The sequence below is a fragment of the Poromitra crassiceps genome, assembly GCF_964638095.1.
Source record: "Poromitra crassiceps genome assembly, chromosome: 30".
Lineage (NCBI taxonomy): Eukaryota > Metazoa > Chordata > Actinopteri > Beryciformes > Melamphaidae > Poromitra > Poromitra crassiceps.
Window position 1 is genome coordinate 3,113,803 of NC_139652.1, and position 13,337 is coordinate 3,127,139.

Here is a 13,337-nt window from a genome sequence, read left to right on the forward strand (position 1 = left end):
AAGATTTACAGTACGCCCAGAAAAGATGTGAATCCACGAAATTTAGAGTGTTCTCCCGTTGAGTTACTGTTTAGAGAGGCTGATTATAGGGGCCCGCGCTACCGCAGCTGACCACTGCGAGGCGCATTCTGTTTCCAAAAATGGCCGGAGTTTCGTCTCTTTCCTTCCATGCTCTTTGGCTCTGCGTTCACCTAACGGAGCTACTTTCCGTCACTTCCTGTATCTGTGCTGTGCAGCTCTCGCCACTGCCACGCCCACTTAGGAGACTGAAGTTACCAGACAGACAGCCAATGACCACGCCCATTTAGGAGACCGGTAGAGTACAATTTCTTATTATTGGCGAAGAAGCCTGCAGTGGGGTGTCTCTGCCTATATTAAAAGTCTCTGGCCGTAGAAGAGGAAGAAGCGGTTGCAGCGACCAATCAAGAAGCGTTGTGGGAACACGCTTTATTTTTCTTTCAGTCTCACATAACATTACAGAAGCTAGCGTTAAGATAATCGTGCGTTCCTTTATCGCAAAATAACTGGGATGTGGAGGCTAAATGACATCACATCCGTTTTGTTAGCGTTCCATTTGCAGAAAACTTGAGCTGGGAAGTTCACTGTTCATTGGTCAGATCCAGTCACTAGCCAGGCTAGCCATTGTTAGCAATAACAGTTGATAACAAGGCATTTCGCGGCACCAGACAGCTACACAAACAGGAGACACAGAGCCGGTGAGTCTGTTCCGTCTGGAGTCAAACACAATACTTTGTCTGTGCCTGTGTCGCTGCCATGATGTTCATGTCTGTTCCAGCTAATAACACGTTACAGTCAAGCCAGCGGTGAAGCAGCAGCTAGCTAATGTTAGCATAGCAGAACCCCATTCGTACCGTCCACGCCAAACTCCATTCACAAAGTTGTCAGAGTTTGATGGTGTTTTTCCTATCGGCAGACGTACACTACACACGTGGTAGAACATAACCGCCCCCTGCCCTGTGTTAGGTGAACAGCGTTCCATGGTGGATTAACGTTAGGTCTATGCCGAATTAGCATGACTGATAATAATTTGTAGCTTTTCTTCTATGAGGTAGGCTACGTAACTTACACATCCCAGGCTCCAGGAGCTGCTGCTCAGATTCCACAGACAGCCAGGAGGTACGGGACAGCAGAGCCAGTGCTGACCTCCCTGGGGGCCTAAGCAAAATTCTGCTTAGGGGCCCTCTTACCTGACCCCTCCTACCTGACTCCTTTGGATAAAAGCGTCTGCTAAGTGAAATTCTAATGTAACTATGAACACAAAACAAAGAACACTTCTGATATAATATACTTGTTTTAGTAAAGTGTATCACTCAATTATAGTCAATACAAAAAATGAAGGCTTTTATAGAACCGAAAGCCTATGACTGCTTAGTCTGCAGATAAAGCACAAAAAGGCATAGTCATTTTAGACTCTTATTGTCATGTTACTGATCTGTTTGAATTTTGCATCGGGGCTAGTTCTCAGTGAATGGGGCAGGTATGGAAAGTCCCACTATAAACCATCATCTGTGTCGTTTCACTTCTTACTGTACTTCTTTATTGTACTCAATTGCAATTACAGAACAAATGTTGTAACAATGCATAAAAGTCTTAACTGGTTATTTGTAAAAGATAGATTGCTTTACTCACTGCTGGTCTTTATTAGAAATATTTCTGTGACAAAAACTCTGGGCATTCTGTATCAAAATCTATCCTTCAGTAAGGACAAACATAATCACATCACTAGACATGCTACTGTGGGTAACTTCACACTTCCTAAAGTAAGAACAAATGCTATGAAATGAATGGTCACTATGTGATGTTGACTGATGTTTTTTTATGTAATGCGTGCGTTTGTTTTCCTTATTATTTGTCTCCAAACAGATCGTGGCTCTGTCCAGCAGCTGCATATAGCTAACGTTAGCTCAACTCCAAAGTCCCTGTTTGGTTTATAATGGGACTAGCTCCCGGTTAGCTTAATAATATTAGCAAGTTGTTTTTGGGGTTAAAGACACAATCCCTGGACGTTTCATGTCGGGTAAATGAGTTTCTATATCATTTACGCCAGCTCTGTGAGTATGAAGTGCTTTGAATGCGGGGCTGTTTCATAACAAAAAGGGGTTTCTCTGCCAAACGGGGAGAGCCTGAGTGTAGGCTGCGCTAGCTGAGCTAATGTTTGCTAGCCACAACAGCTAACGTGGACGCTAAACAAATCCGCTGCATCCTTGCCAGGTTTGGTTTAACGTAATGCCAGCTCAGACGTTTCCCCTCCCTCTCGAAAACCCGTGCGGGACATGGATTGCAAATTGCAATAGCGTTGTTATCATCTGAAACTGTGAAAAACAGCCACACTGGCGGCAGCCATGTTTTGCTCCAGGCGCAGCTGTGATGTCACAAGCGCACGACAACATATGCGCCGATGCCGCAAGGCAAAACAAAGCCATATTGGCCTCGCTCGTATTATCGGCCGTTATTTATCGGCTAAAATGTCATTATCCGAATAATAAATAATAACGCAAAATGGCCATATTGGCCAATAATTTATCGGTCCGATAATTATCGTGCATCCCTACTCTGGAGCCCTGTCATGGGCGGTGCATTCGGAATGTGTGCAACAGCTAAATATACCCCGGGTGAAAACATCAACTTTATTCATTGAAATGGCTCAAACGTCCACCACGCCGGCTAAAACTGCAACCCCGCCTCGCTGACCCCTCCTACCAGGATGCTGCCAGGAGCTCAGTCAGAGGTCACTGCGTGACGTGTCTGAAAAGGGCTATAGTGATATCATTGCGCCCTCTGGAGGTTCATTGAAACATGATTTGAAAACACCGTTCTACTGACGGAAGCACATTGTTGTTGTTTTGATCGAGTACATTTTCACGTGCTCTACTAAAACCTTAACGACCGAATAATCGATCTCCGATTAATTGTTTGCATCCCAAATATGACCTTTGACGTAATATATCACAAGAAAACCAATACATTTCAAGTCTTCTTGGGGGCCCTACTGTAAGCAGGCGCTTGGTTTGCTTACGCGTGCGGCCGGCCTTGCGGGACAGACAGGTGTGAATGTTTCTCTCTTCCTCCAGCAGGACTGAGCAGGCGGTCATGATGAAAGGCAGGCTGAGCTTCCACGATGTCACCGCCCTGGCCCCCATGGTGCGGGTGGGGACTCTGCCCATGAGGCTGCTGGCCCTGGACTATGGAGCCGACCTGGTTTACTGTGAGGTGAGACCTGGTTTACTGTGAGGTAGGGATGCACGATATATCGGCAATCATATCGGTATCGGCCGATGTTAGTCATTTTTTAACATATCGGTATCGGTCCGATGTTGCAATCTTAATATCGGTTATCGGTATCAGCCAAATTCTTCACATTGAGATGAAATAATGCAGTAAATCTATGATTTATGTGCTTTTACAAATGTTTTTGAAATAAAGAAATGCATTACTTTTTCAAATTCAGTGTTTACATGTGTTTTTCAGTATCTACAAAATTTTATTATCATAGAAATGTGTTTTTATACAGATCATATCGACATCGGTAAATATCGGTTATCGGCCATAACAGCAATGTTAATATCGGATATCGGCATCGGCCAAAATTTTCATATCGGTGCATCCCTACTGTGAGGTGTGAGACCTGGTTTACTGTGAGGTGTGAGACCTGCTTTACTGTGAGGTGTGAGACCTGGTTTACTGTGAGGTGAGACCTGGTTTACTGTGAGGTGTGAGGCCTGGTTTACTGTGAGGTGAGACCTGGTTTACTGTGAGGTGAGACCTGGTTTACTATGAGGTGAGACCTGGTTTACTGTGAGGTGAGACCTGGTTTACTGTGAGGTGTGAGACCTGGTTTACTGTGAGGTGTGAGACCTGGTTTTAGGTTTGCCACCATTGTTGCCACTGATCTGTAAAAGTGCTTGAATTTATAAAGAGGTCCTAAAATTAAAAGTGCTTGAATTTAGCTTACCGAAATCTCTGAGTTTAAGCCTCGTGCGCTCCGTCATCTCAAAATTGCTGGTCCAAGCTTGATACACTTTCTTCCTATCTACAGCATCACTCTCTGTGCTGCGCTGTAGAGATGAAACCATATGAAAATTTCACATCGCGATTATAGTGACCAAAATGATCACGGTTATCAGTATTATCAATGTATTGTTAAAATGTGCTGAAAATGTTCAAGAAGTACTAATACACTGACAGAAAACATTTCACCAAGTTGTATATTGGAAACTCGGACCAAAAAGGATTGATATACTCACTGAAATAATTTCTCCAAGGCTGTGCATCTGCATCTCGGAGACAACATCATTTGTTTGATGATGGACAGTACACATGTTTTTCAAAGCGTACAGTTATCCTAAGGAATTTTATCACGGTTATAACTTATCATTCAAACCGGTTATTGTTTCATCCGTACTGCGCTGTGTCACTGCTGGTCGCCTACAGTGTAGGTCTCCAGAGCTCTTAAGAAACGCTGAGGATTTGATGCTAAGTGTTAATGATTGATTCCGATGCGTAAGCATGAGTAGGAACACGTTAGCATTAGAGGTCTTATGAGACTGGTGCATCACGTATATGTGATCATCTCTGGGAATTTTTTGGCCCATCATTTTGGAATTATTTGTCCTTGAAAAGTGCTTGAAATCTGTCATTACAAAAGACTGGCAGCGCTGTGGTTTACTACTGTCCTATCAGGTGAGCTGACTGGATGCAGGGTGACTTTCAGTGGAAGTGATGGATGTGTTGTAATCTGTATGTCTGTCTGCCTGTCTGCCTGTCTGCCTGTCTGCCTGTCTGTCTGTCTGTCTGTCTGTCTGTCTGCCTGTCTGTCTGTCTGTCTGTCTGTCTGTCTGTCTGTCTGTTCGTTCCAGGAGCTGATCGACATCAAGATGGCTCAGTGTCACAGAGTGGTGAACGGTAAGACGATCAATAACACTTTAGATTATTATTCATTAATAATTAATAATAATAAGCTAATTAATGAATGAATTATTATTCATACATACTGGTCCAGTAGCTTATTATTATTCATACATACTGGTCCAGTAGTGCTTCAGCTGGCAGCAGAAACGGGCTGCAGTTTAATCTGACGGGGGAAATGTGGACCGTCAATCTACGTCCACAAAGAGCTCGTTTAGTTCGTGTGTGACCAAGTCTCTCTCAGGAGATGTCTTCTTGACCAGAATAGAAAAGTTGAGTCTTTGCAGGCAGCAGAGAACGATGGAAATGTGAGTGAGAGTTGGAGAGACGAGTCCCAGCAGGAGGAGTTAGCTGTGTTGAGTACAGACAGCGTAGCTTTAGCTTCGTGCTAACTGTAACTTCCTGCACAACTCAACTCTCACGAGACTTGGAGCGAGACTTCTCCTTGAGCTCCAACTCTGCCAATACTGTTACTGTGATAATCCTGTTGTCTGTGTATGTGTGTCTGTGTGTCTGTGTGTCTGTGTGTGTGTGTCTGTGTGTGTGTTTGTGTGTGTCTGTGTGTGACTTTGCGGTTGCCAGATGTGCTGCAGACGGTGGATTTCGTGGCTCCAGATGAGCGAGTGATGTTCAGGACCTGTGAGAGAGAGAGAGACCGAGTCGTCTTCCAGATGGTGAGACAGACAGATCTCTGCTCAGGTCATACAGTATCTCCTGTCTGTCTGTCTGTCAGTCTATTTGTCTGTGGGTCTTAGGCTTGGGCCGATTTTCGAATATTGCGATGTTCCGAATATCGCTATATTTCCTGAACATCGCACTTTCTAAAATTGACCTCTCCCCTTGTGTGTGTGTGTGTGTGTGTGTGTGTGTGTGTGTGTGTGTGTGTGTGTTCTTTTTGTAAAAAGAAATTGGACAGTCTGCCCTGTTGCCGACCCTTATTTCTCTGCTTACTGTACATTATTGGTCTGTTCAGAACAGCATATCGACCTCAGTCCTTTATTCTTACTATTCATAATACTAATCAAAATAGGCAACAGTGTTTCCCCTAGAAAAATGTTCAGGCCTGGAGGGATTTTCGAAACGTACCCCGACCGCAACGGTGGGGGCCCTCGCTGCCGACACTAAACTTTTAGCTAACCTGTGTTCGCAACGATTCGAACAGTTGTATTATGGGATGTGCGTTTCCCAGGCAACGACACACGTTGACACGTTTTGGAACAGCGCTGCACGCTGGCACAATACTTCTAAAAGCAAAATGCTTATTGTTTTGAATGATTTGGCATCTTCTATTACTGTCAACATCAGTATTGTTGTATTGTAATAATATACCATAAAGGTTTATTGAAATTTTGGGGAAAGGGTTAGGATTAGGGTTAAAAAATTCTGGCCCGGCCGGGGCGCTGTTGGCTTGGCGGGCCCACCAGGCCTGTAGAATGGTAGGGGAAACACTGTAATATGGACCTGAAACATAAAATACAATAACGGGTGATAATATCATACATCACAATATTTGGGCTATACTATACTTACTATTTCGCGAATTCGCAATACAGTATTTAAATTTGGATCTTGTCCAGGCCTAGTGGGTCTGACTGCAGTGTGTCTCTGTCTGTCCACAGGGGACAGCCAACCCGGACCGAGCGCTGACCGTGGCCCGGCTGGTGTGAGTCCACTGTCCCATTGCCCTCTAACCCAAACCTTCATCCTAACCCTGATCCTAACCCTAAACCTGATCCACTCAGCCCGTGTCAGTGGAAACTGGAGACCAAAACGCACAGTGTTCGCTAGGGATGGGTATTTGAATACATTTCCATAATCAATCGTCGGGAAAATAAACGATCAATTATAGATTAAACATTGTTAATAATAACTAGGGATCTCGCGTGCTACGCACGCTTGATGCCTAGGCTAGCCCGCTGCGCGCCCTCGCCTGCCCTGCAACTCGACCGCTGTGCGGGCTCACTTGCTCCCTCACCCGCCTTGCAGCTCACCCGCTGTGCGGGCTCACTTGCTCTTATGACATCACTGATGACTGCGTCGCGGCCTTGCCTGCTCTATGACATCGTAATTAGGGCAATCGCCTAATTAATTACCTCCCGATTCTACCTACCGTAAATTCCGGACTATAAGCCGCGGCTTTTTTCCCGTTTTTTGGCCTTTTTTGGCCCCTGCGGCTTATATAACGGTGCGGCTTATCTATGGATTTTTTCCAAAAAAAAAAAAAAATCTCTCTTTTTTTAGCACTCTTTCTAACTATAAATCCACTTCTGTTTTAATTTCCTCTCTTGCCCTCTTTTAACAACATAACATAACATAACATAACACAACACAGGTAAGCAGAAAGAAAAAGACGAAGCAATCATCGCCATGAATGAGGAAATGACTCACCTGCTGGAGGCTGGAGATACACGGCTTGGGCTAAACTTTTACTCCGTGAAACACTATCGATTAAGTCCGACATCGCTCAGAGGTTTGAGCAGCTTGAAAACAAGTTTGAAAACGTGCAGAAGTCCATCCACTCACTCACTAAAGAAAATAATGCAACCGTGAAGAGTTTCTAATGCGGAAAAGCGCATCAGCGCACTGGAGGACAAAAACAACACAGTGAGTCCGAAAGTGGATAAAATGCAAAAACATCGAAACGCTGCACACGCAGGTTGATGACTTAATCAGCAGGAGTAAAAGAAATAACATTCGCCTGATCAATGTAAAAGAGGGAGCTGAGATTGGTGACATGGACGCTTTCGTGGCAAAATCCTGTGTTACATCCTGGACCTGAAGGAAGGCGAGAAACCACCAGAGGTGGACAGGGCACACCGGGCGCCTCGGCCACGTCCAGACCCCGGCCTGCCACCGAGGGCCATCTTCATCTGCCTACTCCGCTGGCCCGACCGTCAACTCATCCTCCAGGCTGCGGGGAAGAAGCCCCTCACCTGGGAGGGTACGCGCTTTTTCGTCCGGCAGGACCTCTCCGCGTTGGTGCAACAGAAACGCGCAACATACAACAGCATCATCGAAAAGGTTAAAGTCAATGGATATCGCTTTGGCGTACTGTACCCAGCGAGACTCGTCATAACCATTGATGGACAGCGGCGGAACAAGAGCTCAAAGTGAAACTGCCGAATATCTTTTGAGTTGGACTGGTCAATAGTACTGTGAGTAACTAAAATAAAAAAATAAAAAACGGAATTCTCTCTTCTTTAGCACTCTTTCTAACTATAAATCCACTTCTGTTCTAATTTCCTCTCTTGCCCTCTTTTCACCACACCGCGGACACTGTGTGCACTGTAAAAAAAACAAAAAATACCATTAAAACACCCGCGGCTTATAGTCCGGTGCGGCTTATATAAGAAAAAAATAGTCACCTTTGAAGGTGCGGCTTATAGACCGGTGCGCCTTATAGTCCGGAATTTACGGTACTTATACTCCCATCACTTATATAGCCTCACACTGATGACATCACAACATTAGCTAATTAGGGCTGTGATGGACCAAGCAAGCCGGCAGGAGGACACAGGGAGAAGGTGCAAAATTAGGGGTTTATTTACCCAAAAGGTAATACAAAGGGTAACAAAACCAAATGTGAATTACAAAAAGACAATGAAAAACATAAATTGTGGGCCCAAAATATAGCTAATAACTCAACAGAAAACTTAACTGAACAGAAGAAGAGCCTAAAAGCAACTGAGGAACTCAGGGGTATATAGGCCTGGCCAGGTACATAAAATTAAGCAGGGGATAAATTAATTAAGCTATACAAAAATAAATAACTACGTTCAAAACAATCCAACACAAGTAACTCGGTTATATAATATAAATACATTGGCCTTTCAATTGTTTAGGATTATGTTTTTTACCATTGAATATATAGATATAACAGCTAGACTAAAGCTAATCTCCCCCCCTGTAGTCTCCCGGGAGATGGTGCAGTCCACCACCCCACCTCTGGTATTTAGTAGGGTCCGGAACGATTGCTCAGTCTTTGCCTGTCCGTGGAAGAGGTGGCGGACGACTCCCGGTGAGACACGCGTGTGGATCGGCATGGAGGAGGAGAAAGAAAGAAGGTTGTATAAACCACAGCAAAACGATAGAAACAAGTTCACTAAAATGCATGCACTCAAATCAGAAGCATGTAATATCAATCATGCAAATAAAGTTTGATCATGTTTGAAACTAAGCTTTGTTATGTGGTGGTGATGATGATATGTAAAGGTACATGCTGATACAAACTAACTGAATGAACAAAGGGAAAGATGTGTTGTAAGCGTGTTTTACTGACACGATGTGCGGCGATTTGGTGCAGCCGTCACAAGGGCAATCACCTAATTAAAAAATCCGGCTCCGTCGGGTCACCCACACGGGTGCCCCTTACACACCCTGAAGGTTTCAGCCCGATCGCACGTAAAACAGCATAGCTGTGCCCGAACACAGAACTTGAAACAGTGGACAGGGCCCACATACCGGTACTCAATTTTATAGATATAGATTATTATTATTATTATTATCATTATTAGTATTATTTATTTAATTATTTTCTCTAAACAGGATTCAACAATCACTATGGATGTGGCTCCAACATCCAATATGTACATCATTATTTCAGAAAGATCATCTTCACGAATGAACAACACTTTTATGATTTTTTGCCAGAAAACGCTTTAAAAAAGATCACAAGTGGTGTTTGTTCATTTGTGAAGATGTTGTTTGCTGAACACAAAGGTCTCAGTTTCATAAACGTGTGTTAACCACAGACCTCATTTCAGGCATTTAACCAGAATCCCCATACACAAATCCCATCGACTTCCAGACGAGGGAACCAGGCCATGCTATCTTCCCAGTTGTAGGACTCATACGTGCGGCACTCTATTGCTCACACAAACTGTGCACCCCGCACGTTCTCCAGACAAAGTTTGCCACCTGTGTCTCAACAAATGCAGGGAAAACCCTGAGTTGGAGACTCTGGGAAGGTGGGAAAACGGTCAAATCCACCCAAACTACTGTATCTCTTATCTATCTCTTTAACCAAACAAACCATGTGATCCAAATGTGATCTCCTTTTGATAATTCGATAATTTTTTTACTGAACCTCCCCTGAAACTGTTTGGAGCCTCCCTGGGACTGACTCACTTAGTGACTGACTGACTGACTGGTGAACTATGCCTTTAAAGCATATGAATGAAAGGACTAAAAAAAAAGCACCATAAAGAGCTGAGACAAAGATAAAACAAATCAAATTTGAACAATATGACAGTATACCAGCACATCTGAAATGTGGCATGTGATATGAGTCAATAATACACAATATTTATCAATGTTTTAAACTGTCTGTGCCCTACAGGCAGGACGATGTCGCTGCTATCGATGTGAATATGGGCTGTCCGAAAGAGTACTCCACTAAGGTCAGTGTCCACCCTGCTGCTCTGTCACCTCTGTCTAGCTACCCTGCTGCTCTGTCACCTCTGTCTAGCTACCCTGCTGCTCTGTCACCTCTGTCTAGGTACCCTGCTGCTCTGTCACCTCTGTCTAGGTACCCTGCTGCTCTGTCACCTCTGTCTAGGTACCCTGCTGCTCTGTCACCTCTGTCTAGCTCCCCTGCTGCTCTCTCACCTCTGTCTAGCTGGTTAGTGTTAGGGTTAGTGTTATAACCCTAAACCTCTGTCTAGCTGGTTAGTGTTATAACCCTAAACCTCTGTCTAGCTGGTTAGTGTTATAACCCTAACCCTCTGTCTAGCTGGTTAGAGTTAGTGTTATAACCCTAAACCTCTGTCTAGCTGGTTAGTGTTATAACCCTAAACCTCTGTCTAGCTGGTTAGGGTTAGTGTTATAACCCTAAACCTCTGTCTAGCTGGTTAGGGTTAGTGTTATAACCCTAAACCTCTGTCTAGCTGGTTAGTGTTATAACCCTAAACCTCTGTCTAGCTGGTTAGGGTTAGTGTTATAACCCTAACCCTCTGTCTAGCTGGTTAGGGTTAGTGTTATAACCCTAAACCTCTGTCTAGCTGGTTAGGGTTAGTGTTATAACCCTAACCCTCTGTCTAGCTGGTTAGGGTTAGTGTTATAACCCTAAACCTCTGTCTAGCTGGTTAGGGTTAGTGTTATAACCCTAAACCTCTGTCTAGCTGGTTAGGGTTAGTGTTATAACCCTAAACCTCTGTCTAGCTGGTTAGGGTTAGTGTTATAACCCTAACCCTCTGTCTAGCTGGTTAGTGTTATAATCCTAACCCTCTGTCTAGCTGGTTAGGGTTAGTGTTATAACCCTAAACCTCTGTCTAGCTGGTTAGGGTTAGTGTTATAACCCTAAACCTCTGTCTAGCTGGTTAGGGTTAGTGTTATAACCCTAAACCTCTGTCTAGCTGGTTAGGGTTAGTGTTATAACCCTAACCCTCTGTCTAGCTGGTTAGTGTTATAACCCTAAACCTCTGTCTAGCTGGTTAGTGTTATAACCCTAAACCTCTGTCTAGCTGGTTAGGGTTAGTGTTATAACCCTAAACCTCTGTCTAGCTGGTTAGGGTTAGTGTTATAACCCTAACCCTCTGTCTAGCTGGTTAGTGTTATAACCCTAAACCTCTGTCGATTCATCTCAATTATTTTCTCGACCAATCAAATAGTCGCTTGGTCTATGACTATAATGTCACAAAATGGTGAAAAATGTTGATCACTTTTCCCCCGAAGATGAAGATGAAGATGACGTCCTCAAATGTCTTCTTTTGTCCGTCCAACAGTCCAACAGTCCACAACCCAAAGATCATCAGTTTACTGTCATAGAAGACTAAAGACACCAGAAAATATTCACATTTGAAGCTGGAACCAGAGTTTTAGTATTTTATTTCTTAAGATTACTCTAATGATTAATCGATTATAAAGTTGCTGATTAATCTTCTGTTGATGGACTAATTGATTAACTGACTAATTGTTGCAGCTCTACCTCTGTCCCCTGTCTGTCCCCTGTCTGTCCTCTGTCTGTCCTCTGTCTGTCCTCTGTCTGTCCCCTGTCTGTCCTCTGTCTGTCCTCTGTCCTGCAGGGTGGGATGGGAGCGGCTCTTCTCTCAGATCCTGACAAGATCGAGGCGGTGAGTCTTTACTTCCTTCTATAATCTACAATATGACGAAACAAAACAAAAATGTTATATGAATGTTCGACTTTGCTTGCAGTCACAGCAGTGTGAATGTGAGAGATAAAGCATGTTTCTCATATGGAGGACCCTCATTCAGTCCACATTAGAGCCACAGACCTCCATCTGAGGAGGTTAGCCTTTCAGACCCACATCTGAGAATACAGAGCTCCATCATGACTGTCTGTCTGTATTGTAGGTAGAGAGATAACAGAGAAGCTAAACAAACACTCCCAACTTGATACCCCGAACCTTGGGGCACTTCCTTCACGTCGGTTAGCAGAGGATCCTTGGTCGTTGGATAATTAGCCTGATTCGTAGTTGTTAACATGCATTGTCCCATCAAGGCACGGAGATCCCGCCCACTCTAATCCCGCTCACCAACTGGATGGCCGTGTTGGCAAGCACCTGTTTTCCCCTTGGCAATCACCGTCAGCGCATTGAAAGTCGTCGGGAGTTTTAGGACAATATCTGGAATATCTGCCCTGGCCTAGACGTGCAAGAACCTCTCAGCTTCTCAAACTTCTCTGGAACTTCACAAGAACTCCTCAGCTTCTTTTCTTAGGAACTGTCCTAGACGTCGCTGTCCTGGCCTAGACTAGACTGTCTAGACACATGTCACGTGCTCTACTTATAGCTGTCCAATTCCGACATCTATGAGCTCACCGATGATGTAATCAGCGCGGTGGTACCTATGACATCATTGTACATGGTAATCGCCGATGATGTCATCAGTGATTATGACATCACTGGGGTCGTGAAGTTTCGTGGCTCTGATGACGTCACTTCGTGGTAGCTCTAGGGAACCGGCCGGCCTGATTGGCCCCGGATTGGGCCCCTTGGGCCTAAAAAAAAATAAAGTTTGGTTCCTGTTGGTTGTCAGTTGAGGTGATAGGTAGGGTAGGGTTTTTATTTTATTTTTTTATTTTTTTCCAGTGGCAGCAAGGGATAGATAGGAAATATATATATATTTTTATTTTCCTTAAAATTACAGCAGCGATGGATACTTTTTTCATAACATAGCCTACATGTACTCTACCACTCCGCTCTGCTCTACACACGTTTTTATATGAACAAAATATTTAAGTCAATATGAATGCTTTCATATCAAACATGTTTGATATTTAGGACTGAAAATCTGCGTGAATACATCATCCTGCTGCTGTGCAAGACTCCCGTCATTATCGTTAATTGACGCGGCGCCGCACTGCAGGCATCAGATAGGCTACCAAATACCAACAGCACAAGAACCATGAGTATTTTGGGGAAAATGTCACTAATTTATATCACAATGAATGA

At 44.0% G+C, this 13,337-nt stretch overlaps 1 protein-coding gene across 3 annotated transcripts in view; it reads left to right on the forward strand.

The window, feature by feature from the left end:
* The first annotated feature begins 631 nt into the window (after window positions 1–631).
* dus2 (dihydrouridine synthase 2) overlaps window positions 632–13,337 on the forward strand; it is a 39,167-nt gene continuing 26,461 nt past the window's right edge. For 2 of the 3 annotated variants that reach the window (XM_083662858.1, XM_083662859.1), the window contains exons 1-7: window positions 632–716; window positions 3,093–3,231; window positions 4,878–4,923; window positions 5,509–5,600; window positions 6,546–6,589; window positions 10,265–10,325; window positions 11,949–11,996. In XM_083662858.1, coding sequence (XP_083518984.1) covers window positions 3,112–3,231; window positions 4,878–4,923; window positions 5,509–5,600; window positions 6,546–6,589; window positions 10,265–10,325; window positions 11,949–11,996 — 411 coding nt within the window. In that variant the 5' untranslated portion in view covers window positions 632–716; window positions 3,093–3,111. Of the gene's footprint in view, window positions 717–3,092; window positions 3,232–4,877; window positions 4,924–5,508; window positions 5,601–6,545; window positions 6,590–10,264; window positions 10,326–11,948; window positions 11,997–13,337 lie in introns of those variants that run through there. The other variant, XM_083662860.1, reaches the window with a different exon arrangement.